General features: G+C 34.9%; 4 protein-coding genes across 14 annotated transcripts in view; 3 read left to right on the top strand and 1 right to left on the bottom strand.

Moving 5' to 3' along the window:
- Window positions 1-16,142, top strand: part of LOC148179401 (protein bric-a-brac 1-like) — a 128,117-nt gene extending 111,975 nt beyond the window's left edge. Inside the window, exons 3-6 of one of the 3 annotated variants that reach the window (XM_088050291.1) lie at window positions 3,189-3,246; window positions 11,457-11,723; window positions 12,208-12,365; window positions 12,914-16,142. In XM_088050291.1, the coding sequence (XP_087906417.1) occupies window positions 3,189-3,246; window positions 11,457-11,723; window positions 12,208-12,365; window positions 12,914-13,534 (1,104 nt within the window). In that variant the 3' untranslated portion in view covers window positions 13,535-16,142. The remainder of the gene's footprint in view (window positions 1-3,188; window positions 3,247-11,456; window positions 11,724-12,207; window positions 12,366-12,913) is intronic. The other 2 variants (XM_088050293.1, XM_088050292.1) reach the window with 2 other exon arrangements.
- A 585-nt stretch (window positions 16,143-16,727) lies between these two features.
- Window positions 16,728-20,997, top strand: metro (membrane palmitoylated protein 7-like protein metro). 5 transcript variants are annotated; one of them, XM_088030276.1, is made up of 11 exons: window positions 16,728-16,844; window positions 17,097-17,146; window positions 17,274-17,554; window positions 17,721-17,852; window positions 18,278-18,307; window positions 18,414-18,581; window positions 18,630-18,826; window positions 18,870-18,988; window positions 19,124-19,408; window positions 19,482-19,825; window positions 19,872-20,997. In XM_088030276.1, the coding sequence occupies exons 2-11, from the start codon at window positions 17,098-17,100 to the stop codon at window positions 20,046-20,048; spliced, it is 1,782 nt and encodes a 593-aa protein (XP_087886402.1). In that variant the 5' UTR covers window positions 16,728-16,844; window position 17,097; the 3' UTR covers window positions 20,049-20,997. The 5 variants fall into 5 exon arrangements, with proteins under 5 accessions (XP_087886402.1, XP_087886407.1, XP_087886405.1 ...); XM_088030281.1 differs by having other exon boundaries at window positions 19,232-19,408; XM_088030277.1 differs by lacking the exon at window positions 16,728-16,844 and adding an exon at window positions 17,017-17,035.
- A 255-nt stretch (window positions 20,998-21,252) lies between these two features.
- LOC148179405 (G2/mitotic-specific cyclin-B-like) lies at window positions 21,253-22,724 on the top strand. The gene is made up of 6 exons (XM_088030777.1): window positions 21,253-21,647; window positions 21,697-21,743; window positions 21,792-21,911; window positions 21,961-22,122; window positions 22,170-22,331; window positions 22,385-22,724. The coding sequence occupies exons 1-6, from the start codon at window positions 21,269-21,271 to the stop codon at window positions 22,694-22,696; spliced, it is 1,182 nt and encodes a 393-aa protein (XP_087886903.1). The 5' UTR covers window positions 21,253-21,268; the 3' UTR covers window positions 22,697-22,724.
- A 1,005-nt stretch (window positions 22,725-23,729) lies between these two features.
- The window catches only part of alpha-Catr (alpha-catenin related), a 42,117-nt gene continuing 40,122 nt past the window's right edge, over window positions 23,730-25,724 (bottom strand). For 2 of the 5 annotated variants that reach the window (XM_088029806.1, XM_088029807.1), the window contains 5 exons: window positions 25,568-25,720; window positions 25,345-25,521; window positions 25,091-25,297; window positions 24,300-24,347; window positions 23,730-23,946 (listed from right to left, as the gene is read on the bottom strand). In XM_088029806.1, the coding sequence (XP_087885932.1) occupies window positions 23,812-23,946; window positions 24,300-24,347; window positions 25,091-25,297; window positions 25,345-25,521; window positions 25,568-25,720 (720 nt within the window). In that variant the 3' untranslated portion in view covers window positions 23,730-23,811. Of the gene's footprint in view, window positions 23,947-24,299; window positions 24,348-24,897; window positions 25,032-25,090; window positions 25,298-25,344; window positions 25,522-25,567; window positions 25,721-25,724 lie in introns of all 5 variants that reach the window. The other 3 variants (XM_088029811.1, XM_088029810.1, XM_088029808.1) reach the window with 3 other exon arrangements.

Consider the following 25,724-nt stretch of genomic DNA (forward strand, 5'->3'; position numbering starts at 1 on the left):
TTCCGATGATAAATACGCTGGTTTTATTTTTCTTAAGTGTTGGTGACACTGTAACAGGACTACCAACACCTCGGGTATAAAATTCCGTATTGTCCGTCCTACTCTTGAATAATTTGGCAAGTCTGCCCAACGAATCGTCAAACAAATAGCAATTTTCCAACGAATCACCAAAACACGAATTTCCATTACAAATATTCAGATATTCTAAAAAGGACAAACCAGAGATGTGACACAAACGTCGCATCGTAACGGACGTATGTCACCGTGCGGAGAGGGAACCAATCACGCCCAATTATATTTCAATTTTATAATTAATTATTTTATACAGGTCCATCATTCGTGGTTTTACGATACATTTTTCTGGTGAGACGTCTCATTAGCATAATCGAACAACATAAATCCAAGTTGTTAACACGCGAATGCTTACTTAAAACCACAAAAATGACACGAGAAATGAAATTTAGCAAAAAAAGCAGACCGATTAAGAGAAAATAAGTATAACGTGTGATCAGATAAATGTAACGATTTATCTAAAAATGCATTAGTACTACAACAACGCAACTAATTATTGTGACAAGGTGTTTGCGGCATTTTAATAGCTTTACGACACACGCAAGCTTGAAGTTGCGGTTGTTTCTCGCAAGAACAATATATAGCGTGTCCATATATATGAGCTTTTCTGACATCACCTCATCCGCTTATCGTAGACAACTTGTCACTTGTCATCTACTGGTTCTAAACGGTCTCATTACATAGACACGTGTTTCATTCTAAATTGAGGAACCTATCTCGGAACGTGTTCGCGCGCTACTGCTTTTATGATGTCATTAATGATTAATAGTTGACGACTTTTCTTGTTTTATTAATAAAGTTGGCTGTCATGTCTTCGACTCTTCGGACGATTTTATTAAATTCACGTCATTGCCCAGAATCGTTTGTGTTTATTCTGCGGGTTCACATCCCGTTCGCTCTTGAACTTGACTCGGAAAAATTTTCAACTACAATGTGAGCAGGAACTTTCGTTTCTCCCCCGAGGCCATGCACGAGCGAGATGATAATTTTGACGGGAATTGCCAAAGCTGGATGTGCAAAATGGGGTATAAAGGGTTGCTTTGACCAAATTCAAGGTGGAAGTTTAACACTGTAGCTGGATTTTGATGGAGCAGATATTTTAATTATCGTTGCATTTCATGTGTACCGAGTTTTTCTCCGCGACTGTCATCTCTATTTTCGGTCTAGCAAGAAACGGGAACATGCAGGTAACTTCGTTTTTCTATAAACCTCGGAGAAAGCAAATAAAAGCTTGCGGTTGAAGCCAACCGGATGAAAGAGACGTTCAAGTAATTTATCGTATTTTGCTTGTGTATTTATCGAGACAAGTTTAAATTTGACTGCATCGGACAGGACGACAATAAAGTATTTTTAATAAGACGTTCGGACATAGCAAAAAAGAAAGTCTGCGATTTAAGATCGAAAATTCGAAGACGCTCCTGTAGTCCATTAAGTTTTGAAAAAGCGTGGAAACGCGTCAAGTCAGAGCTAATGATGTAAGTCTTTAGAGGAAAGATAAGGGAATTATGAGAGTAGTAACTGCTCACCGGAGGCTGTAATATAGACAGAGAAAACGTCGTAAAGGTCATAACTTATCAAAGCCACCCAAGTTACCATCGAGGAGTCATGCAACATTCAACAAGTGCTCCACATTTTTTTTGCTTCGTACCAATAGTAATTACCGTCATATTTTTTTAACAAGACAGTTTCACAATGCACTATGATGCATTGCTCACGAACTGCTATTATTTCGATATGCATTCTAAAAACGACACATGTCACAGAGGAAAATGTATTTTTTAACTTGCGGTTCTTCGTTTCCGATTTCAATTAATGAAAGAAAAAAATTGGTATCGCCAGTGACCGGCAGATGCAGTATCACTACATACTTTACTATCCATTTCAAAGCAACAAATTACCGGCTACTGTGTTAACCGTCGCTTTTTGGCTCAAGGCGTCAAGCTTTGGCCACCGACGCATAAAACGGAACAGAAGCAAAATTGAAGCAAACGTAATATTGGTCTTGTCTACTATATTGCTTCACCTATACTTACGTCTCCAACAGATTATTACAATAATTATTACAGAAAATGTAAACCATTTCTGTCGGCAAAATTACCACCTGTTCATCACGACATAGACAGCTATAAATTGCTATGTTCGATTTGAAGAACTAATAGCACCGGATGCGTTTTCGATGGGATATGCTGATGTCCAATTTTGCAAAGAGGCCGCGAGCTGGCACAAGGTGGATGGAGTTAATTTTGCCATCTATCTTCAGCTAGCGAAGCGAGCTCCGGTCCCCAATCAAGAAAAAATTCACTTATAAACCGTTTCAATTAAAGACGAAAATGGGAATTTCGAATTCCAAAACCTTAATGGCTTCATCAACCTGCCAAAATGTCTCGAATTAAAATATCCATATTTCACAATGCTCTAATTTAATAAAAACTTTCTGATGGGAAAAAGTAATATTAATATCAGTTTATTGACTGCCATGTGTATCCTCAAAGGATCGGATTTAGCATCAGACAAGTACTGCGTTTTGCGATGCAACAAGACAAATTAACAACAACCAAAGCCGTTAAATTATAATGTGCATTTCAAAATAAGACGCCAACAGTGAAATATTTTGAAACTGTAATAATGTTACCAACAATCATAATTACTAGCCTGAAACATTTAAACCACATTAACTCGATAGATATGTACACAAATATCCACTTGGTGATGAATTACTTATAAATACACGTACGTACAAGCATACATAATAAAAACATTGTTAGTGAACCCGTTAATTATTCAGGAGAACAAATATAATTAAGTATTAATGGGCCTAAATTGTTAATGTAGTAAGAAGGGCATGTGACGTCATTCTACGTGACGTTGGGGCGCAGGAACAAAAAAGGGGTTGCTTTGAAGCTTTTACAGCAACCATCTAAATTTTTAATACCACTATGAAATTTTTAATTCAATGACTTTTCTTCATAAATTTTATATCAAGCACTGGATCGCTGTTATTTTAAATTACTATTACACTTATCTGGGAAAATCATTGGTGGCGCCGAGTTCAGCTGCAGATCTTTTAATTTAAAAAAGACTTTTCTCTTTATGTTAATGTTTGTTTCTTGTTTCAGGCCAAGTTACTGGAGTCTTCCCATGCTTGGCTCGGTGCCTCCACGTCTTCTATAGCCGGTAAGTGTCAAACATTTCTCGATTTAATAATATTGCCCTCGGAAACTGTTTTGTATGAAACGTAACATTTATGTCTACCTTTATAATTCAACAGTCCTCTGTCTCTGTCAACATGCTTTGATTTTCCACGTTTATTATTTAGATTTTTTTGTATCGGCTTTGATTGTCAATTCCACATGGGATCCAATATTTTCTCCTTATAAATTTACTCCGCGTAAATATTACATGCTTAAATTAATATCGATGTGACATTTGATACAACTTGTGTTTTATTTACTGCCGGTATTAAAGGAAACTCTTGTTTTTAGTTTAACTACACCCCACTTTATAAAGGAAAACCATCCTCCTCTATGTTTATATTTCATCGAATGCAAAATATTAGACATTTACATTGCTTTAACATAAAATTAAATTTATAAACGGTAATCATACGTATTGATCCAAATATTTTCGGTCGATATGTGGTAATTTCAAGTGGGACATGAGAGGTCAATTGCGGAAGTAAATGGGTCATATTCAACTGATCTTTCATTCGCGTTTTCAAAGAATATTACCCGTCTAAGCAGGCTTTGAAATTTAGAAGTGTGTTAGTAGCTCAATATTGACTGTCGGTTTGACAGTTGCGGAATCTAATGCAGAACTTATTATTGTCAAACCTGTAAAGAATAATTAATTTTTTAGAGCCTGTACTTGGATTCATTTTTTTTATTCTGCAATCTATTTGCACTTTCTTTGGCTGTGCATTTCGTTTTTTTTTAAAAATTGAAAATTTTACATACTATTCTTTATATCATCTTGATTCTTCAGATCCATCAATTATTTCGAATTTTTCAATTACTTAATTCTTCGAGTTCTTCGCGTTTTCTGTTTCTGTCGTCTTTCAGATTATATTAATTATTTCTCAGGTACTTGACTTATCCATTATCAAATTAATCAAATCAGATCCTTTAAATAATGGTTAAAACTGAGAAATAATCTTGAGTTATTTGGTGCTCATTTTTCGCAAAACTTCACGCAAAATCCAAAACCGTGTTCACATTTTCTGTGGTTTTCGCCATAGTTTTCCCCGCATTTTGTTTTTTAAGAATTGGTTCTTACATTTCCCGGTATTCGAAAAAAAAATCACAACTACAATCTAAAATCTCGAATGTAGAAAGAATTTCACACAGATTCCAGATCCGTGCTCAACATCCAGAAATAACTGTGTGATGGCCGATTAAAGTTTTGGATAGTTGGGTTTTATTTTCAAAATTTTCATGCTCAATATCTCCGGAACTACAAAAAATGCAATCTTTGTGGTGCTTTTGTTGCTTCGAATTCGCTAAGCTAATTCGCTAATTCGATAAGGTAAATTTTTTCGAAAAAAAAAGACTTCAACTATGGAAAGAATTGAATTTTTTGTTTTTTGACCGCCTCTCGGAAACTACTCCTACCGATCTGAAATTGGGCCAGATTATAGACTTTGGACTGCTCTTTCGATTGATATACCCATAACTAAAGGACATTAAACGTCGTTTTCGTTCTGTGCTCAAAATCCCGTACATCAACAAATGGCAAATTAAAATATTAGATTGTCGCCAGAAGACTAAAGTTTTGAAAGTCCGCAAATATCAGTCCTCCATATTTGGGAAACTACGACAAATGAAGAGATGCTGTTTTCGCCATCGTTTTTCTCGCATTTTGTTTAAAGAGTTCGGTCTTGCATATGCATGCCGATGCCGACGATTTCGAATATTCCAGCTGAAAGTAAAGAAATCTATTTCGGTTGATATCTAGCTTATTGTGCAGCTAACTTAAGTTATTTTAAAATTAATGAACAGAAAAGAACTTTTAATCTGAATATTTGAAGTAAATTTTCAATTAAAATTTTTTTAAAAATAAAAAGTTTTCCATGTTTTGAATAGTTTCTACTTTTCATATTGTTTGAATTATATCGCGAAGAATATGCAACTAGTTTACAAAATTTGAAGTCCATGTGCAACATAATAAAACATTTATCTTTAAATGTCTACCATTAAATATTTGCATGCACAATACACATATTTATTTCATAAAATTGGCTCATTATTCATATTAAACTTTAATATCGCCACAGCTAAAACCGCAGTCTAAAATTGAACACCTATTAAAATTAATTCATAGAAATTGTATACAATGAATCGAAAAGTTAGGCCAGCGAAAAAGAACAAGAATAAAATTAAATAAAAAAATGTGAACTGTAAACATGACAATTCCAATCCATTCCATTCGGGTTGAACGTCCGAATTCGAATCTCATTTCATCCCAGCAGGAAGAAACACTATGAAAAAAATATCCCAATTCAATTACGATACGGCTAATTATAAATCGCTGTAATAAAAGAATAACTCCATAGAGGCTCGGATGAGAAAATCATGTCGATTCTCCTATATCGACTTCCCGCCAATCAATTAACAATTAAAAATTTCATTATTTTATAACAATGAGATTCAAATAACAAAGTAGTTAAATAAATTAGCAACACTACAGGTCAAGCCGTAATGGAATCATTAAAGATTAACATCAGGTCCGTCAGCTATCTCAATATTCCAGCAGTAGTCGATAGCATTGGCTTTGAAATTAAATTATGTATTTAATTAAATTTATTTACTGCAGTTAATATTGTATTAATGAAACAGTTGCTATTAATGTGCAAATGTTTAATTTCATTGTGGCGTTTTATGTATAATTTATAAAATTATTGACTGAGTTGGAATATGTATGTACATGTAGCATTGCTTTACAAGGGAAATTTCACGCTTTGTTTTGTGTTTATTAGCCTGAAAAAGTACTTAATCTGATAATGTTACATGTATGGAGCGTTTTTAAAGTGGCACATTTTTCCTTCGGTATAACTCTTGTAATTACATTGTTTCATTGACGACTACAAAAGAAATTTGCATTGCGTTATATCTAATTAATTCGTACTGTATTGAAAATCTGATAACTAAAAAGATAACAATCTCTCTTCCGAATTCACGAATGTATAAAACATTGTTCCGGAAGGGAATTTTTAAGAAGCGAGAAAACTTTAGAATATTCCAACGACGAGATTTTCCCACAGTTAAATAGGTCACGAATGCGAACATCTCTTGTAAACGTAACTAATTTCGGTTGAAAGAAGCTTATCGCAAATACTTGAGAGGATATTACTTTTTTCGCGAAATTACAAGGTTTGAAGCTTGCATTTTTCTTTCATTATTATGTTTTGATATGCAAATTTGTGCACGAGCGAATACCGGTCGTACTGAAACAAACGCTCGTTGTTTTACATTTTCGTATAAGGTAAAAGACAGTTATGTAATGGAACGATAAAAGCAAGTTTTTCCAAAAAAACACAGACTTACTACGTTTCGAAATTTAAGAGTCTGTTGGTAACTCTGCATTATTGACAGTTTGAGGTTAGCAATGATTTCATTGTATTGAAATGTAGCATTTCGATGATTTCGTGTTAGATTTGTTACATTGATTGATTAAAAATATTTGTAATCGAGTCAGCCATAGAAATATCGAGCAATCAAGATAATTTGTAATTGGCTCAGGCTTTGGATCGCACAGTCTTAATTACTAACACGCAAAAGTTAAAACGTCAAATAGCAATTTTGACATTTAATTTGACGCTTCTGCGATAGGAAAACAATACTACCAATCTGAAAAAAAAACTGGAGAAGTGGGCCGTCATTTACAAACAAAAATTGGGGCTGAAAAGAATGAAATTCATATAGAAATTTTCTGGAAATAAATTTTCATTGGTCCATGCGATTTTGCGGACTTTCCGAACAGATTGGCGACTATTAAAAGTCAGATGTCAATTTTAGTTTAGAAATAACAGTCCGGTTCTCTACGTTGGACGAAGATCTGGGAATTTGTAAGTGTGTTGGTAACTCTGTAATGTTAGATCGACAGATCACAAAGCAACCAACATACAAAAAATATAAAGTTTCTTAGACGCCGTTTGTTCGACTATTCAAGTGAAGAAAAATTTTTTCGTCTCCGCAAACACCTCAAGAAAAACGCATTTCTTATTTAATTTTCTTTCAGAAGTAAATTACACACCCAATCATAAACCAGCTGAATGCAACAGCAACAAAGAAATAAAGTACGTTTTTCCATGCAGCGTGTTCAAGCGGCATAAGTTTGTATAAATCTCCGTTATTGTGTCCCCATTCTCCGTATTTATTATGCATCTGCAGTTTTTGATTAAGCACACAACTGTATTGTATTATGTTATAGTATTGCCATTAGTTCTAGTGTAGGTGTAAAATATAAAGCACATTTTATAGCAGTTACAATAAAAGATGCTGGAATTGCTGTGTGTGGGGCCTTATAACCGATACGTGTCACGCTACAATTTATTTGTTACATATGTTACAATTTTGTAGACCGTGAAACACTTAAATATAAACTGCATATACACGTCGGATCTCTTGTTACTGGCAATGTGATGCGGCCATTAACTTGTCACTCGTTAATCCGCTTGCATGGATTGTCTCGTCTTTATAGCAGAGGCAAAAAATCAAATAAAACCGAGGGGATGGACGTTTCCAAATATTCACAACTTAATTTGGGAAATGTAGATTTTGGCGCGAAAAAACCTGATTGTCGGTAAATGTCGTGTTTATTTTGATTCTGTTCGATATAACTTCATGAAAATAATCATCTCTGGGGTTTATAAATCAAGTCTGGTATTAATTCAGTGTGCAAAATGAATTATTACCTGGCATTATGCATATTAGCGAATAAATCACGTACAAACATTTTATTTTATTGCGTCTGGCATAGAGGAGGTTGGTGCATTTCTCTGTACATTCCTGCGAGGTATTCCAAACACCTCACTTTAGTCAAATTTCAGCTTTGAAAATCCTGCAAAGTGGCCGTAGTATCGTGAAAAGTTTACAATTCCTGTAATGACTTGGTGGCGTAAAACGCGTGCTTTGGGAATTGTTAGCAGCAGAGCTTTTTCGTTTAAAGAGAAGATGTGATATAACGTCGAGTCTGTGTTTTCTGCGCTTAAAATGAAACACTACTTAAGAGGAGACGACGTACAGTTAAAAGTTGAAAAATTGAAGAATTAGTTATTAGATAAGTTTTCTCGTTTGCTTTATGTGTGTTTTGCTGCTGTTGTTAATAGTTTTTATTGTGCTGTTTTCGGAAAGTTTCTGAGTTTCTCTAATAAATAACGTCGTAATATTTTCGATATATGACCCTCTTCGTATTTTTAAAAGTATTTTGGCTGAGACGTGGGTGCTCCAGAAATTATGGATTTGTACCATGAAATATTGGGGCGCTTTTAACTTTTGAGAGCTCATTCTAGTTTTGAAAACATTTCATTACTTGAGTCCACTGCTTTATCTGCGATGATTGTAGATAGGGGCCTCTGCATTTTCTACATGTTGGCATCAAATCATCAAATGCCTACGAGAAAAGCAGAGATACCAACCTACAATCTGAAGTTGAATGAATGAAATATGAAGAGGGTCACTCCGAATGAATATATTTTTATCTGAATTCTCGTAGCTGTAGCTATATCTGTTAAACTGTTAAATGAGGAAGATAACAATGCAAAAATACTATTAACGCCTCCTCAAAAACCTAATCATACTACCATACTAAAAAATAGTTAAATTTAAATTTCAAATCACGAGAAAGGCACCTACGTCGATAACTAAGAATTAAGAAAAATATACATTAATGCCTGGACGTTGTGAACTGGAAAAGGACATTTGAGAAAAGTATGTCTGAATTTGTTGATCTAAAAGATTTTGACTGAGGGCCTAGGTACCTTCTCTCGTGATTTAGAGTTGATGTGTTGGTACCACTGAATTTCAGCGAAATATGTCAAATGCTAAAACGGTGCTACCACCAAGTAAAAAATGCAAGGCTGTCTCGTTTTTGTTCTTGACCAACAAAACAACATTCAACCAGTAATATTAATTTGAACAAATACTTGTGTTGTGGCAAGTTCCATTTTTATAGCAAGTATTAAATCTTATGCTTTATGTATTTCTTGACAGCAGTAAATGACAAGCTCAGAAACATGATTTACTTATGTTTTATGCCGTAATATAAATGAAATTCAGCTGAACTTTTCTAAAAACGGCTTTTTATTACACGGCAGCCTTGAATATTACCCGTTTTTGGTGTTTCGCTAATTTAGCAATGATGAACATGCGCCTTATTTTTCTTTTGGTTTTGCATGATTCTAACCCAGCACGTTTTGTTTGTTTTTGCTCAGATTATCCAACGTTACTAAAACTAAAAACTCCAACATGGACTCAAGAACAACTTAAAGAAGCGATCGAAGCCGTAGTGAAGCAAAAAATGCGATTCACGCAAGCTTCAGCAAGATACGGTATACCAAAAGGAACTTTATACGATAATATTCTTGGAAAATCGAAGCGGATGGCCGTTTTAGAAGAGGCCGGTTTAACACCATCTGAAGAAGCGGCGGTTTTAGAATTTTGTTGCGACGTTTCAGTTTCGCCGTATAACAGACGCACGAAAAAATCTTTACAGTCTGTTTTGAGTTTCGTAGAGAAATTGAGACGCACCAGAGACCCGGAATTCATGTTCACCGGACTTTCCGGATTCCGGTGGTGGTGGGCGTTTTGTAAAAAGCACAACATTGTCTCTCTTTACTATGAGAATAACGGGTCAATGAATAATACTCTTTGAGTGAACGACGGTGATAAAACGCACATTTTGAGCTGCCAATGGATATTAAAATATGTTGGACTTTTCGATAGCAATATTGTACGGAAATCTAAAGCAATCCCGTATAAGCAATTGTAGGTAGTTGACGGTTTTTTGAATTTTTCCTACTGTTCTTTAGAATTCAAGTTTGTTTATGGACTTTTATATTTTATGGAGGTTGTAAAGTTGTTAATTGTAGGAAATTAAAATTTATATAATTCTACTACTACATTCCCTATAGCTTCGTATGTGCTTCCTTCCATTCCTATATTATTATCATTATTTTACTTGTTAGGTTATTTGTGTATATTGCATCCTTTATTAACGTTACTTTGTTATTAATGATACGATGTTTGCGTTCAAGTGAGCTATATTTATGCAACTAATTACATGGCTATTATACCATGCGTGTTATATTATTGTATTCAACATGCGATATTGTGTTTCATTATTAGTTTAGTTATATTTTATTTTTATTAATAACTTATTTTCTCACGTATTTAAGCCTGACATCAATCATTATCAACATAGTTATGAGTCATTTCAGTTATGGCAGCTTCTTTTAATTTTTATTTGTTAATTATCTGATAATGATATTAGTTTTAGTTAACTTTAGGCAATAATTTTTACTTGACAGAATCATTTTCTTTTCGTCCAAAAACGAAGATGTTACGCAATTGCTTTTGCGAATTATATTCCCAATAATAAAGAATTATTAACTGCAATTGAAGTAATTTATTTAATCTCTACCAATTACTACAATTAAATGATAAATTTTAATAAAAAATCCAATTAAGATAATAAAACAATGAAATGACTGACTTGCACGTTCTGACTAATGTTTTGTCCATATAAGTCATAATCATGTCTTAACGCAGAAATTCTATTCATTTTCTACGTCTAGTCCGTCGTCAATTAACTCGCTTAATAATAAATTTAATAGGGATACCGTATGAAGACTCTTATTTCACCGTGAAATTATCGTCTTGTTTATTGAAACTAAGTTCAACATACAAGGATGTATGTTAAATGTGGTTTTTAATTACTTTTGTATTTTTATCATAGTTATTAATTTATATATCGACCACACACAGACACTATACTTTAAATTTCGCGCCCTAATCACTAAAATCATCCCCGATGCGGTTAAATTAACGTCAAATTAGACTTAGAAGTGAGGTTACGATAATTTTGGTAATTATTCCGGGGCGCGAAATTTAAAACGGATTTTAATGGTAAATGGTAAGACACAGACAGCCCGGCAATTTAACTATTCCCTTTCTTCTACATGTAATGAATTTTATGTTACAGGCACCCTTCAAATTGGTAATATTTTTTCTATATTTTATTTACTTTTGAATTTACATCAAATTGGACGTTCCACACCTTAATATGAATATAATTTGACCCGAGGAGCGTCCAATCTTGAGCTACTTGTTATTTTATGTCTCTTGAATTATCCGTATACTAATATCGATATCGTTTTCTTTTTCTTCCAGCAGACAGCTACCAGTACCAGTTGCAATCTATGTGGCAAAAATGTTGGAATACGAATCAAAGTCTTGTTCACAATTTGCGCTTCCGTGAAAGAGGGCCTCTGAAATCTTGGCGACCCGAAACTATGGCCGAAGCAATATTCTCGGTACTCAAAGAAGGATTGTCGTTGTCACAAGCCGCCAGGAAATACGATATTCCTTATCCTACGTTCGTTCTTTACGCCAATCGAGTACACAATATGTTGGGACCTTCGGCCGACGGAGGATCAGGTAAAGATCAGTTTTATTTCGCTTTTTCGATAAGTCGTAAATTCAAGTTTGGATCAGCCTAATTTTGTCAAGTCGATTGAGCGATTAAATCAATCTATAATGATAAAGTTGTACGAATTTTAACTCTGTGATTTATTCCTGGAAGAGTTGATTTAAAAATTTATTAGAATGGACACCCTGATTTATTTTTATCCCCCGTTTGACGACATTCCGATATTAATTAATAAACGAATCGGTTATAATAAAAAACGCTTTTTTAGGTTCGAACCAATTTCGGATTTAATTTGAAGCTATTGTTAGCAAAACGAAAAACTTATTTGTATTGCACTTTACAGGATTAAATGAAATTGTTATGACGTTTGGTTTTATTAAATATGCAACCCCCCCAAAATAGCAATGGAGCGCTGAAAATCAAAAATTTTATGCTTTATTTCTAAGTGCTTCAATAAATTGATTTAGTTATCGTTGAATTTATAAGTTGAAGTTTTTTCAGATTTACGGCCAAAGGGTAGAGGTCGACCTCAAAGGATTCTCTTAGGAGTTTGGCCAGATGAGCACATACGAGGTGTTATTCGAGCTGTAGTGTTCAGAGATTCGCATCAAATCAAAGAAGAACCTCATATTGGATATCCACGAATACATGTATGTATTTTTAATGCCAAATTTGTCGTTGGAACAGGTCCCGTTGTGTCCTTGGTCGTTTATTTCTCCATTTATTTTCCTACAGACATTTTTACCTCATGTCCTATTGCGCCATGTTACATTTTCCTGCATTCGTAACTATTTTCTTCACTTTTGTAGACTTGTTCGTTTTTCCAATTCATTTTACATATTGGTTTTAACTTTATAGGGCATTCTTTCTTTGCTTTACTTATCGGTTCTTTCTGTATTTATTTTTCATTTACTTTATTTAGCAAAATGTGACGCTTCCTGTTTGACTCCCCCCGTAGAGTAGGATAAATAGTCGTGTCTAAGCGTGAGTGGCTGTGACTAATTGGGTTGTTATTAAGACACCTCTTGGTCTGATAAAATTTAAAAATTAGCATGATAAAAGTACAAACGAAGATTCCCCGAAGCACCCTCCTGTTCTGTTAAACACAATTTTAATTAAAGGAATTTGTTTGATTATCTTAAAAGTTGCCCTCGTCTTGCAAGTCCCCTAATAAATTTCGTCGTTGGTTTGTTTCCAGGATGGCGTCAGCATACACAGCTACCCTAACAATTCTTGTAGTAACGGTTCGGACCCCAACGTGTCTCCTGGTGCGGCGGCAGCAGCCGCCGTCGCGGCCGTCGCCCAAGGTCTCCGCCAACAAATGTGCAGTATGGTGGCGGCGGCGCAACACCAAAGCTCCGCACATGACACAAATCCAGTGGCGAGTCTGGTAAACTCCCTCGCATTAGCCGGTCATTGCGGCAACGTGTCCATGTCCAGCAACGGCGCCGCCGCACCCATAAGCATGACCCACGTGAGTTCGATGCGCAGCATGAGTAGTCCCGCCGGCAGCATACAAGATTTACGGATAAGTCCAGCGGAATCGGCGTTGGAGAGTCCCATTTCGTCGCCGTTGGGACTGACCGTGTCCAGTTCTATGGAGCCGGCGATCAACATGAACATCGGCAATAACATGGACGTCGGCATCTCGGGAATGACGTACAAGCCGACGAGGACGTTCACGTCACCTAGACCGGAAAATCTCTTCCAAGAAGATATTGACGAATTGGTTAAACCGATGCATGCTTCCACTCCACGTCCTAAAGACTCTATGGCTACGATTAAGATGGAGCCGATGGCAGAGTGTCGTGGCGAATGAAACGAGACACTGTTACAATGTAATGTGATAAATTATTATTAGACAGTTAGCGCGCTGCCAGGACTGTCTAGTTCTGCTGTGCTTTATTTTTTATTATGGATTAACTGTTAATTATTTTTAAAGTTTTAGTGTGTAGCATGTTTTGGACAATTTTATAAAATTTATCTAGAAGCCAAAGTTTCGGCCAGTTCCATAAAAGACTGTTGTGTATATGTATACTATTGTTCTAAATTCAAAATTAGAGTGGATATTTTCTCGTAGGTAAATCACATTATTACAAGGGAAGCTATATCAACATTCCCACATTCGCTTTACGACAATCTGTTCGGACGAAATTCATATCTCCAATGTTTGACAACGCAACCCGCACCAAATTTGTTTTAAACTTTCAGTTTATGACTATATTTTGAAGCGGGACAACCCAACCACAATCTCGAATCATTTTCTATGACAATGACACTGATGCAGTCGAATGCTATGCAATAATGATATTCTAAAGAGATCTTCTATCCAGGCACCTGTACACATATACAAATTTACATTAAAATTATTTTCCCAATTGACCTTATTAAAATGTTTATTTTTTATTTATGCCTTGTTTAATAAATTTCAGTATACTCATTAAACGCGTAATTGCCCATAATTTTATTAATTATATCACGTTTCTATAAATGTAACTGTTTTTCTCTTTTACGACAGTCAGTGTCGCTATCGTGAAGCACACAATTAGGCCAGCGTAATCTACATTTCTGAACTATTATTTACGTATTTTCTTTTGCTGGCGGAATGTAAAAATAAACATGTCACGATTCCACGAAAACAAGTATTGATTTACCTATTAAAAACACCTAGACTTTGTCTCGTTTGTTAAACATAAAAAGAAATAAACATTTTTTTTAAGGATTTAATTTAATATCTACTTAAAATAGTTGTATTTTGTAAAAAGATTATTTATTTATTTTAGTAATTTAATGACGTTTTTTGTATATTTTTAGTAGTTAAGTGTGCAGATGCATTAGATATTTATTTTTTCATATTTGCATATGGAAGTAACAAGATGTGAGAATTATTTTAAATAAAAAAAACTATGAGAATACACCAAAGTCACTTCATAGATTTAATCGACATGTACAAAATGACAATGTAATGGATTGTACGTGTATAATAGCTCGTATCAGCCACTGTATTTTTTCAGTGCAATATTGAAAATTCCTGTTTTAGATAGTTTTAGTTCGAGAACTAGGCGTTTATGGTCAGTTATTATCAGTATTTTGTATTCAGTTGGTCTCCTCATTAAATTATTTTATTTATTTAGTACATATTGTAATTAAAACAAATGTATAGATATTAAAGATGGAGAAAAGTAATGCTTTGTTGATTATGCCTTTAGCTTCTGTATTTCCATGAACGGACAGATCCTCGTGTTCACAGTTAATCAAAATGAATTCGACAACTTACAACGGCCGTCGATCTGTCTGCGCATTTCCACTTGGTAAGAAGCTATAATTTACTGACTTGTAGCAATGCCAAATGTATTATATGTTACAATGTAGCAACAATAGTGAATGTAGGTGTTGTGTATGTACAAAGTGTAGTGCAACTCGAACAAAAAACTTCAGTGCTGCAACACAGATTATTTGCGACTCATTTTACCACCAGATAGCACACATGTTGAGTAATTAACAAACATTTATACTTTCAGATAGTCTTAGGAAGTCACGGAGCCAACAAAAAATTATTTTTGTGATTTGTTTAGAATGTAGGATATGAAATAATGTACAAAATTTATATAAAACTTGTAAATGTAGAAAGAAATTATTACGATTTAAATGAAATTATAAATGCCTTCCTGCCATTTATGGGTCTACCACGCTTGTTTAACTTTATGCGTCTCGTGAAGTGATATTTTTCAAAAAGTGGCCTTTAAACTTTCATTATTTTTGGAAAAACACGCAAAAGTCTCTCTCCCGATTCCTCAGTTCGTAGTAGTTTTTGCGTTCTTGACTAGGCTTAATGTGTTCAAAAATGAAGTAGTAAGTGCCTTCCAAACTATGACCACTTATGTCATCCGGGATATAAAAATTTGACAAAATTATGCATTTTGATGTGTTTCAGTATGGTATCACCCTGAATGGCATGTTTTTTTCATATCTCTGTAAATTACATTTATATACCTAACTTTATTATTATATATATATAAGCAAAAGTGATGTGAGATTGGCATTTTTTAGATATGTATAACCACTCAAAATTCAGGTAAAAGCTTTATTTTAATGTATACTATTAAAAAAATAATATAGTTCGATGTTAGTGCAAATATAACATAGCATACCTAAAGTTATAAATAGCCTCTTTAGTCAGTATGCAATAATTATTATCATTCAAGTTGTGCTACTCGTAGAGACAGTCTGAAGAACTTACATGCAATGGCCCAATTGTATGCATCATAAGTCATTACCTAAATGTGCAGTCGGTTCATTTATATTTTTATAAGACTTGCGTTTTTCAGTCTTCTTTTCATTATTTACATTGATTTATGCACATTATTATTACTCTTATTTTATGTCTGTATGGTAAATAAGAATAAATTGTAAAATTTCAAACATGATCCAATCTTTTATAAAAAAAAACACCCTAAATCCTAAGTGACCAAGTTTACAGCCTAGACACACAAATAACAAAAAAGCTGTTTTCAAGAAAGCCCTTATATCTTCTAAACTACGCTTTCGTTTGTGTTAAAATTTTGAATACTCATAGATCTTGATGCGAGCTCTTAGCTATATAGATGTAACCATATTTCATCGTGAAAATTTTCGTTCAATGCGAAGTTCAAAAATCGCTTAATTTTACTTCTTAAGCTATGAAAAGTCTCTACTTACTCGGAATTTCACGAAGAATGCAACAGAGGACTCACGCTCCACCATTATTCACGTATGACTGTAAAATTCACAATTAATAAATATGTTTCAAAAAAATTGTGTACCCACCCAAAAATAAGCTTTTCATTATACATATGTACAGTTCACAACATTTTTAAGAAACGTCTTCCCTCCACAATTTAGTAAAACACTATAATTAATACATTATTAAAGACTAAACTAAACACTAAAAACTGAAAACTGGGTTAGTTTGAAAACATGTTGGGGTTTTTATCACCTCACCTTTTCCCCAACGTTGGCCATTCTGCCTCGTTGACATTTCTGTTCTGTCAGACGCCATGTTTAAAATCGCAGATTTTGCAGATTAGGGTTTTGATTGATCAGGAATGGAATGTTGGTGATAAATTCAATAATTATTAGGAAGCTAGAAGGTATTTTGGTCCCTTTAGAATCATATTGACCACAGTGTGGTCATGTACGCATGCTTCTTGAACTATCTCCCAATTTCTGCTGTTCGTGTAAAAATAGAACTAGTGCTGAAATTGCAAAATATTATACTCGTGTAACACTTTCACGGTTTAATATAGTCATGTATAAAAGCCCAAAGTCGACGACTTGCGAAGTATTCCTTGTCACGTAGTTTTCAGTTGCACATCATTTTAATTACTTTTCAATAATTGTAGAATGACGACGGAGCTAATGGCTAATGGAGCTAAAGAAAAGTGGGATCCAGGTGAGCTGGGAGTGCCTTGGATTTTTAGTTTTTTTACTTTGCACCTAAGTTCTTGGTTAGTTTGTTTTAGTTGTCTTTTTTCTTCTTCTTTTCATTATACTTGACCAAATAGTTTTTTATTCTTCAGCCTTGTCGCGTTTATTGTCGTCTCTCCAACAAGCCCAAGAATTACCTTCAACTGAGGAAGAGTTGGGTTTTTTAAGTGAACTGTTACAATCCAAGGAACTTCATGCCTTAGTTAATGTTCATAATAAGATAATCAGCAATGGCGCTAGCGATAAGTTTTTCCCGATGTTGTCGACGTCGATGCACGTCATGGTGGACGTCTTGGAAGTTTTGGCTTCGAGAATACAAGGATCTGAAGATTGCAAAGAGTTATTCTATTTGCTGCAAAAACCGCATGTTCAGGTATACTATTGTTAAACATTGATGTAAAGTTGGTCGCCTAACGTATCACAATTCGAACAATTGAGATTGAAATTTCAATAATAAATAGACAAAGTAACCTTAATCAATAGTTGAGAATAATGCGGCCCATTTTGAGATCTATTGCTGAGCTCTGGCGTTGTTACAGGGATTATTATATTCGCATGACTCCATAGCTCAGAAGGATTATTATCCCCATCTTCCGGAAATACCGCAAGAAGCAGATGAAGAGGAAGAAACTGTTAAAATCGTACAGTTGGTGAAGAGCAATGAGCCCTTGGTGAGTACAGCATTTCTCTGAAAAACATTAATATTCCCATTCTCCTGAACACAAAATGACCCGTTTATGTAGCAACCAGAAAATTGATCAAGAATATAAAAGAAACTTGAAATATGGTCCAAAAACCGATACCCACATTAGTGGTAATTCTGTATTTTTTGGGTGGTCTAGAATTCTTACACTGGTGACTTTGATTCAATTTTTTCTTTTGCGCATGTTACCATTGAAATTAGTGTTTTTTTTTTATTTTTTGTTATCTAAAGAACAAGTTAAAGTTGCGTACAATAAATCTTAAACCGTAATTCAAGTGAAATGGGCTACCCAAAAAATGTTTGCATCCACACGTCTTTTCACTCATTTTCACCTAGCACTGCTGAAAGTAAATGACATGTACACTTTCATATTTTTTTTGTTTCCTTGCAAAGACTGGGGCACAAAGTGCTGAACCAATAGTCGTAAGTATTTAAGAAAACAAACAATTTTATCTTTAGAGCCTCCTTATACCTACATATTTCCAAAACTGTGTTTAAATCCTACATGTACTGACTCTTACTAATTCAGGGAGCAACAATTAAAACAGACGAAGAAACTGGAAAAATAGTCATCGCGAGGGTGATGCATGGGGGTGCTGCAGATCGCTCAGGTCTGATCCATGTGGGGGACGAAGTGGTTGAAGTGAATTACATTAACGTCGAAGGAAAGACACCAAACGATGTTCTTAGCATTTTAGTATGTTTGAGTTTGAGATTGCGAGTGGATTTTAATCGTAATTTGTAGCAAAATTCTGAGGGAACAATTACTTTTAAATTAGTCCCCGCGGACAGTAAACTCAGCGCTAGAGAAAGTAAAGTGAGGGTGAGGGCTCATTTCAATTACAACGCTACGACGGATCCGTATATTCCATGCAAGGAAGCAGGCCTTGATTTTGTGAAAGGGGACGTTTTGCATATTGTTTCGCAAGATGATGCCTATTGGTGAGTGGTACAATTTCGAGACTTCTTCTTATGTCTTTGTTAGGTGGCAAGCCCGTCGTGAAGGCGATCGCAACATGCGAGCCGGTCTCATTCCAAGCCGCGCCCTTCAGGAACGTCGCATTATCCACGAGAGGACGCAAGCAGCCAAGGACGGTGACGATGGTAAATACTCAGAGCCCTTTAGATGTCTGCTTTTGCTTGCCGTCACTTTCACGATTTCATTCACTTTTGTATGAGTTTATGATTTTAGACGCATCTTGGATGATACCCTACTAACATTCCATTTGGTGGCCGTAGGGCTTTGCTCTGTTTCAGCTTTACCTGTGTTAACCTGCAGTCAGTCCCCGAAATCCCCCCGTTGTGCATCCAAACCTAAAACTAAAAAGATTATGTATGACACTGCAGAGAACGACGATTTCGATCGGGAGCAGATCGCTACGTACGAGGAAGTGGCCAAGTTGTATCCCAGACCCGGCATTTATCGACCGATTGTACTCATTGGAGCGCCAGGAGTTGGAAGGAATGAGCTGAAGAGGCGACTGATTGACACTGATCCAGACAAGTACAGAACACCAACACCATGTTAGTGTTGGTAGCTGATAATAGCTACTGATATCGAGGTCATTTTTACGACTAATTTTGTGTAAAATTCCAGTCACTAGCCGTCAAATGAAGCCCGGGGAAGTGAACGGAAAAGAGTATTTCTTCGTCGCCCGAGAGAAAATGGAAGAAGATATAGAAGCTAGCAAGTTCATAGAATTTGGGGAGTATAAAGGTAACCTCTATGGAACGTCATCCGACAGTGTAAAAGCCATAGTGAACTCCGGACACGTGTGTATTCTAAACCCTCACTACCAAGCTCTAAAAATGTTAAGAACTCCCCAACTTAAACCATACATAATCTACATAAAACCGCCGCCTTTAGACAGATTGATGGAAACTAGAAACGCCGTTCATGCAAGATCCACTTTCGATGTAAATAATTCCAGAGGCTTTACCGTAAGTGCGACTTTTGGTAGTACTCAGTTAACTCCCGCTGTTCCAGGAAGAAGAATTCAACGACATAATAAAATCAGCAAATCGCATCGAGTTTCTTTACGAACACTTCTTCGACGAAGTGATTGTAAATGACGATTTAGCATTAGCTTTTAGCCAAGTTCTGACAGCTGCTAATCGGGTAGAATCTGAACCTTTATGGGTGCCAGCTTCTTGGGTTCAGTGAATTGCTTTAATAAGAATAGCCATTGTTATGTTGCTGTTGATGTATCTAAATTTAAAAACTTATTTTAGTACCAAAGCTGTTGTTACCTAATATTTGTAAGTTAAATAGATTTATTTTTATTTACGTCGTAATTGAAATCAGAGGATTAGATCTTTTATCGATTTTGTGTAGCACTATGAGTTCGTACATCCACGTTTGGTTTGTCGAGTGGTATTACATGAAAACGCTAAGTATTCTCTACAGTATTCAAAGACGTCTGCGTAATTTTTAGCAGGATCGTCCTCATTAGATAGTGTTACACACTGTCGACAATCTTAAAATTGGTGTAAAGCACTTGAAAATGCATCTGCAACTTTTTGATATTTAGCGTAAATTTTTCTAGTTATAAATGAAACCGCCTAACTAAATTTAGCTAATGAAGCTAATTGTTGACTTTAATATACTTAAGCAATTAGGGATAATAATTAGAAAATTATTGATCGTTATCCTGTTTTGAATATTACCGATATTTTAGATGTGAACACTGCCATTTCGTACATAAATTGAATTCTAAATCGATGTTTTTATCTTCTTTTTTTCTTTGACCGTTTTTATACCCATATTTTCTTTATGAGTGTTAGATTCTCAGTTGGATTTTAAATAATGGTGCCTCCTAACTATACCTTCATTTTATTTTGTACCAGCGCTTGTAATCGTTCGTTATCGCATTTTCATCTTTTTGTCATTTATATTTAAAATAGTGTCGTGAGATTAAGTCTAAGAGCCTTGTAATTCCTCATACTTTATCAATGTCGGGACCCTTAAGATTAAGATTTTTTTGTGCCAATTTATTTACATTTAAACAATATTTAAGCTCATTATTTTCTTCCTTCTTTTAGGTGAAACTCAATTTTTTATTGTATCAATTGACATGGTAATTGAGTATCTTAATTAAACACAGTTTCCACAACTTGTTTTTTTATTATCCCCACTAAATTCTAGCCAATATTTTCTAAGCAATATAGACTTACGATTCGGGAATGAAAATTTTTTTTACTTGTATTTCATGTCCACCGGCAGGTAAATTCCAAAAACGTCGTTAATTAAACTTTAAATTCGATGATTCCATTTTTGCAACATTGCCTCTTTGTTGACCACAAAGCATTCTGTTTTTCTCCTACAAAAACTGAACGAATCCACAAAAAATCTGAATACTTGCAGTCTGCTTCAGCTCGTCCACAATGAACAAAGAAAATTATACCTCTGCCTTTGAGGGGAAAAATAAACATAATGGGCCTTCAAAACGAAAACCGCTGGGTCATATTCCACTGGAAAACCAAGTTACGATTTCATCTAAAACCGTAACGTCTACAGTGATTGTGAAAAAAATCAAAACAACAACAGAAAAAGTGGAAAACGTTGCAACCGAAACAAAAGTAAACTATACAGTGAAAAGACAGAAAATTGTCGAACGTGAGGATGAAAATGGAAAAGTCAGATCCGAACAAACAGTATTTGAAATTGGTGCTGATCGTTATGTAAAACCGGAAAAACGTGAGAAATCTGAAAAATTAAATAAGCAGAGAAAGTCAGAAACTCAGGATTTAAGAAGAGTTCGCGGTGAGTCGGAAAGGAAAAAACTCTCGTTTAGTGCAATTTCATTTTTTAGACGAAGATGTCTTCCACAATCATTTTTACAACGAGGAATATTTCGAGGTAAGTTGGTATCTAATATCTAATGCAGGCTCAATTAAATGCTTCCAGGATAATTATGAATACATGCTGGCCATGGAACACAAGTTTGTCTATCCACAGGGTATTGTACTGGAACGAGTCGACGAGAAATACAGAAGAATCGTCGTCAACTGGTTAAATAATGTCCACGTAAAAATCATGTTTATGCATATTTTAGATTCTATCTAAATCCTTTTAGCATTCTTTCTCACTAGCTGAAGAGACTTTCTTTAAGGCGATTCGTATTTTTGATCATGTGCTGGTAGTCTCTAAAATTCCTCCCAGCAGCTACACTTTGATGGGTCTTACCTCGATGTGGATCGCAAATAAATACTATGATAATCACGCGTTTAACATAAAAGTGAGTACCAAAAATTTCCAGGAAGAGTTATTACGAGTTTATTTTAGCCAGTCAACCTTGCCGTAATATCCGGTACCCATTTCACTGTCACTGATATTGCTAGAGAAGAAAAACAAATTCTGCAATCACTGAATTTTGAACTGCATTTTCCAGAAACTTTGACGTTTTTATTTTATTATCTTAAGCAACAAAAATTGGAAAAAAACTCGGTAAGATGAACATTATATGTATAAAAAATTGAGGGAGTAATTTTCAATTGTAGAAAATTCGATTGAGTGCCACTTTTTTGTTGGAAATTTTTACGCTACTCTTAGATTTTTCTTCGCTAACTTCTTCCACTCTATCCGCGGTGGCTCTGCATCAAGTTCTGCTCAAATACAATTTAGGGGATTCATCGTTTCTGAAATTTGTTAATGAGGATTTAATCAACAAAGATGAGTTTATAGCAAAGTCGGATCATCTAGGAGAATGCGCAGAATATGTCTTAAAATGTAAAACTACGTGTAGTGAAATCCTTGAAAAATATTCGTCTGAAGAAAAGTGTCGTGTCGCCATGAATTTTGTATCATATTGATTTAAAGTAATTTACTGATAAAAAATAAACTGAGGAAAATGGAAAGACTGAGTTATTTACATTATATGCTTTATTTAAGAGATATTATTCAACCTTCCAATAAACACTTTTCAAAACACCAACAATTTCCGTTAGCACACCAAGCTCAATAATATCTGTACTGTTAACAGTTAAGTATACGATTTAAAAGGTACAAAATCTAAATTCTACTGGTCATGAAAATATTATAGGTCTCTCTTCTATACAAACTAGATCATAACCTAATAAATCGCTTTGGTTTAAAAGGAATAATTATGTTAAAAAAAAATAAAAATGGCCTTTTCATATAAAATACGGTTCGAATACATATGTCAACTAAACTGTAACGAGAAGAGTTCTTTATGAATACGTTACAGGCACAACAATTTAAGTATATCCTATTCTTAGTATTTCATAAATAGTCTGAGTTTACAGTCACACATCAGCTGACAATTAGAATCGAAACACAGTAAAACATCTCGTTCTATTTTTTTAGTTTAAAACACATATTAGCTTTAAAACGTCGACAAACTCAACAATTACAAAAATAAAATTTAAAGAGATCACATTCATATTTTAAACCTACGTAAAAAAATCATCAAAAATGCTATCAATTACATGAGTATATTGGAGTTATAAGAAATGATTGGTGTAGGGCTTAACTTACATTATCAACGTCTTATGATTGTTTTAATGAGTCCATCCCTGTTTGTTTCCTTACCCCGATTCACCACCAAAATAACCAGCACGCCAGTCAGGAAAAATATGCCAATTATTTCGGACTCCTCTCAGTCGTTTCTCTCCTTGTCATTTCTTTTATTATCAATATATTTGAACGCACATGCGTCGATAACAAATATAACAATTCTATACAGTTTCTGTTAGATTCAACTCAAAACAAATATAAAAATGAAAATGGCTACAAATCTTTGGTAATGGTTTACAATGAGCATTTCAAAATTCTGACATAATGAACAAACTAGCGAAGCCTCTGCTTTGTAACAATGTAACAAGAGACGGTTGATGTCCTAGAACAATAAAAAGGAGACTCGAGTGCGTCTCGAGTCTCCCTTATTGCGCCGGGACATCCCCATCTGTCATAAGCTTTGGTCTTGACCTGTAGCACCACCACCTTTGTTATCTCCGCCAGTACCACTCCCACTGGAAGAACCGCCGTCGCCGCCAGCGCCGCGGCCGGTTCCACTGCCTGATCCTCTAAACTCCAGTTTATACTAAAAAAGACAAAGAATGTGTTAGAATAAAACGGGACTTTGGATGACCGGAGGCTACTTAGCCTACGGTTAATTGAGTTACCACTTCTTAAAAGGAAAGTCATCATTTAAAGGGCTGCTAATTTTTGGAACGCAAAATAGAAGCGACTAAATTTTTTATAAAATGTTTCGGTCTATACAATGTAACATTTGAAATTGTACGTTTATTGGTGCTGTTCATCTATTTCATAACTTCTAGACTTGAAAATATCACATTGTATCTTTTTTCGCGTTTTTTTGGCATAAAAACTATTGGATAAACAAGCCTATTAGCTGAACTAATTACATAAAAACTACAAAGTCAACACTCCTGCCTGATCAAAATTTGAAAATCGATCCCTATCATCGGTACTTATATAATACTGCAAATAGAAAAAATGTATTAGAATAGAAATGACACAATAAATGAGTGAATGTGATTAAATGCGGCAGTAATACGAATAATCTAATGAATGTTCTCAAAAAAATCAATTTATTCGTTAAAATTGAAAGAATTCTTAAATTCTAAGAATTTGAAAAAAATAGTCGAATTTTGAAGAACTTAAAAAACTTATAAATCTGACTAATCTAAGAAGGAATGAATGATGTGAACGAATCTAAAACTTCATAAAATTCGATGGATCTGAAACGTCTGGAGAATCTAAAAATTCTAAAAATGATTAATGTGAAAGGTAAAGTAGTTTGCAGTTACTGGAAATCTAGAAGTTCGACTTATAGAATATAAAAATTTGTTGCAAAGATTAAAGTATTCTTTTGCATTTTTTTGAAAACTGCTTGCATACATATATATTTTTCCAATCATTAAAGAAGGCATTATTGGTTTGTAGACGATAGATAATTAGCTACCACATCTAATTAACGTTTAGTCGATTAGTTTGGTTAATCAGTTAGGCAAATTCGAAATAAAATCACCGTTATCTAGGCAACGTCGCGTTCTTAAAGTTGCCCAGCCTAGGAAAACTTCGCGTCTTAAGTTCCACCGGTAATTGCCTACCCTCCAGTGTTGCGTACGGAACTCTTATTCTTTGCGGCATTACTATATAAAACTGACAAAAAATTTAGAAGATGTGCACTCTAAAGTTAAGAACAACAATTTTAATATTACCTTCGTGGCACATTCGAAGCATGTTGTCACCACCTTGGAGATAACATTCATAAGATTCTTAGTTTCTTGAATAACATTGTCAACTTTTGTAAAAGTGGCCGCTTTACCAACAGTGTGATCTTTAACAGTGAACTGCAGCCGCTGAACAAATGTTGGCACTTTATCTAAATTTTCGAGAAGTTCTTTTTTATTAGCACCACCGGGGACCTAAAAGAGTATTCATCACACTTGAAAACTGCGAAAAGTGAAGGTACCTGATAACTAAATTGTCTAATAACTTTATAGAGTCTGTTGGCCTCTTCAGCGAAGTACTCAGCTTGCGTAAAGAGATCTTGCGTCGTTTTTAAGACACCTTCTCCTTTTGTGAATTGATACATCGAAAACGCCATGGCTGACATGTTTTTAGCCCTTTTCACAATATCGTTGTTCTCCTTAAAACGAAACTGTTAAGTCATTGCAAGGGTATTAAAAACCTACCTCAACTTGGGTGTTGCTTTCCTGCCATTTATCAGTCTCCGCGTCCATTTCGCTCGTTATCAGCTTCATCTCCAAGCCCGACTTTGCGATTTTCTCCTGTTCCTCCGTATCGAGGCGGACAGCTTTTAGGGGTTTTGATGTGGTACCGTGTTTCTAC

Source organism: Gnatocerus cornutus, chromosome 2 (genome assembly GCF_029298725.1).
Source record: "Gnatocerus cornutus isolate USDA-ARS CGAHR chromosome 2, icGnaCorn1.1, whole genome shotgun sequence".
NCBI classification, from domain to species: domain Eukaryota; kingdom Metazoa; phylum Arthropoda; class Insecta; order Coleoptera; family Tenebrionidae; genus Gnatocerus; species Gnatocerus cornutus.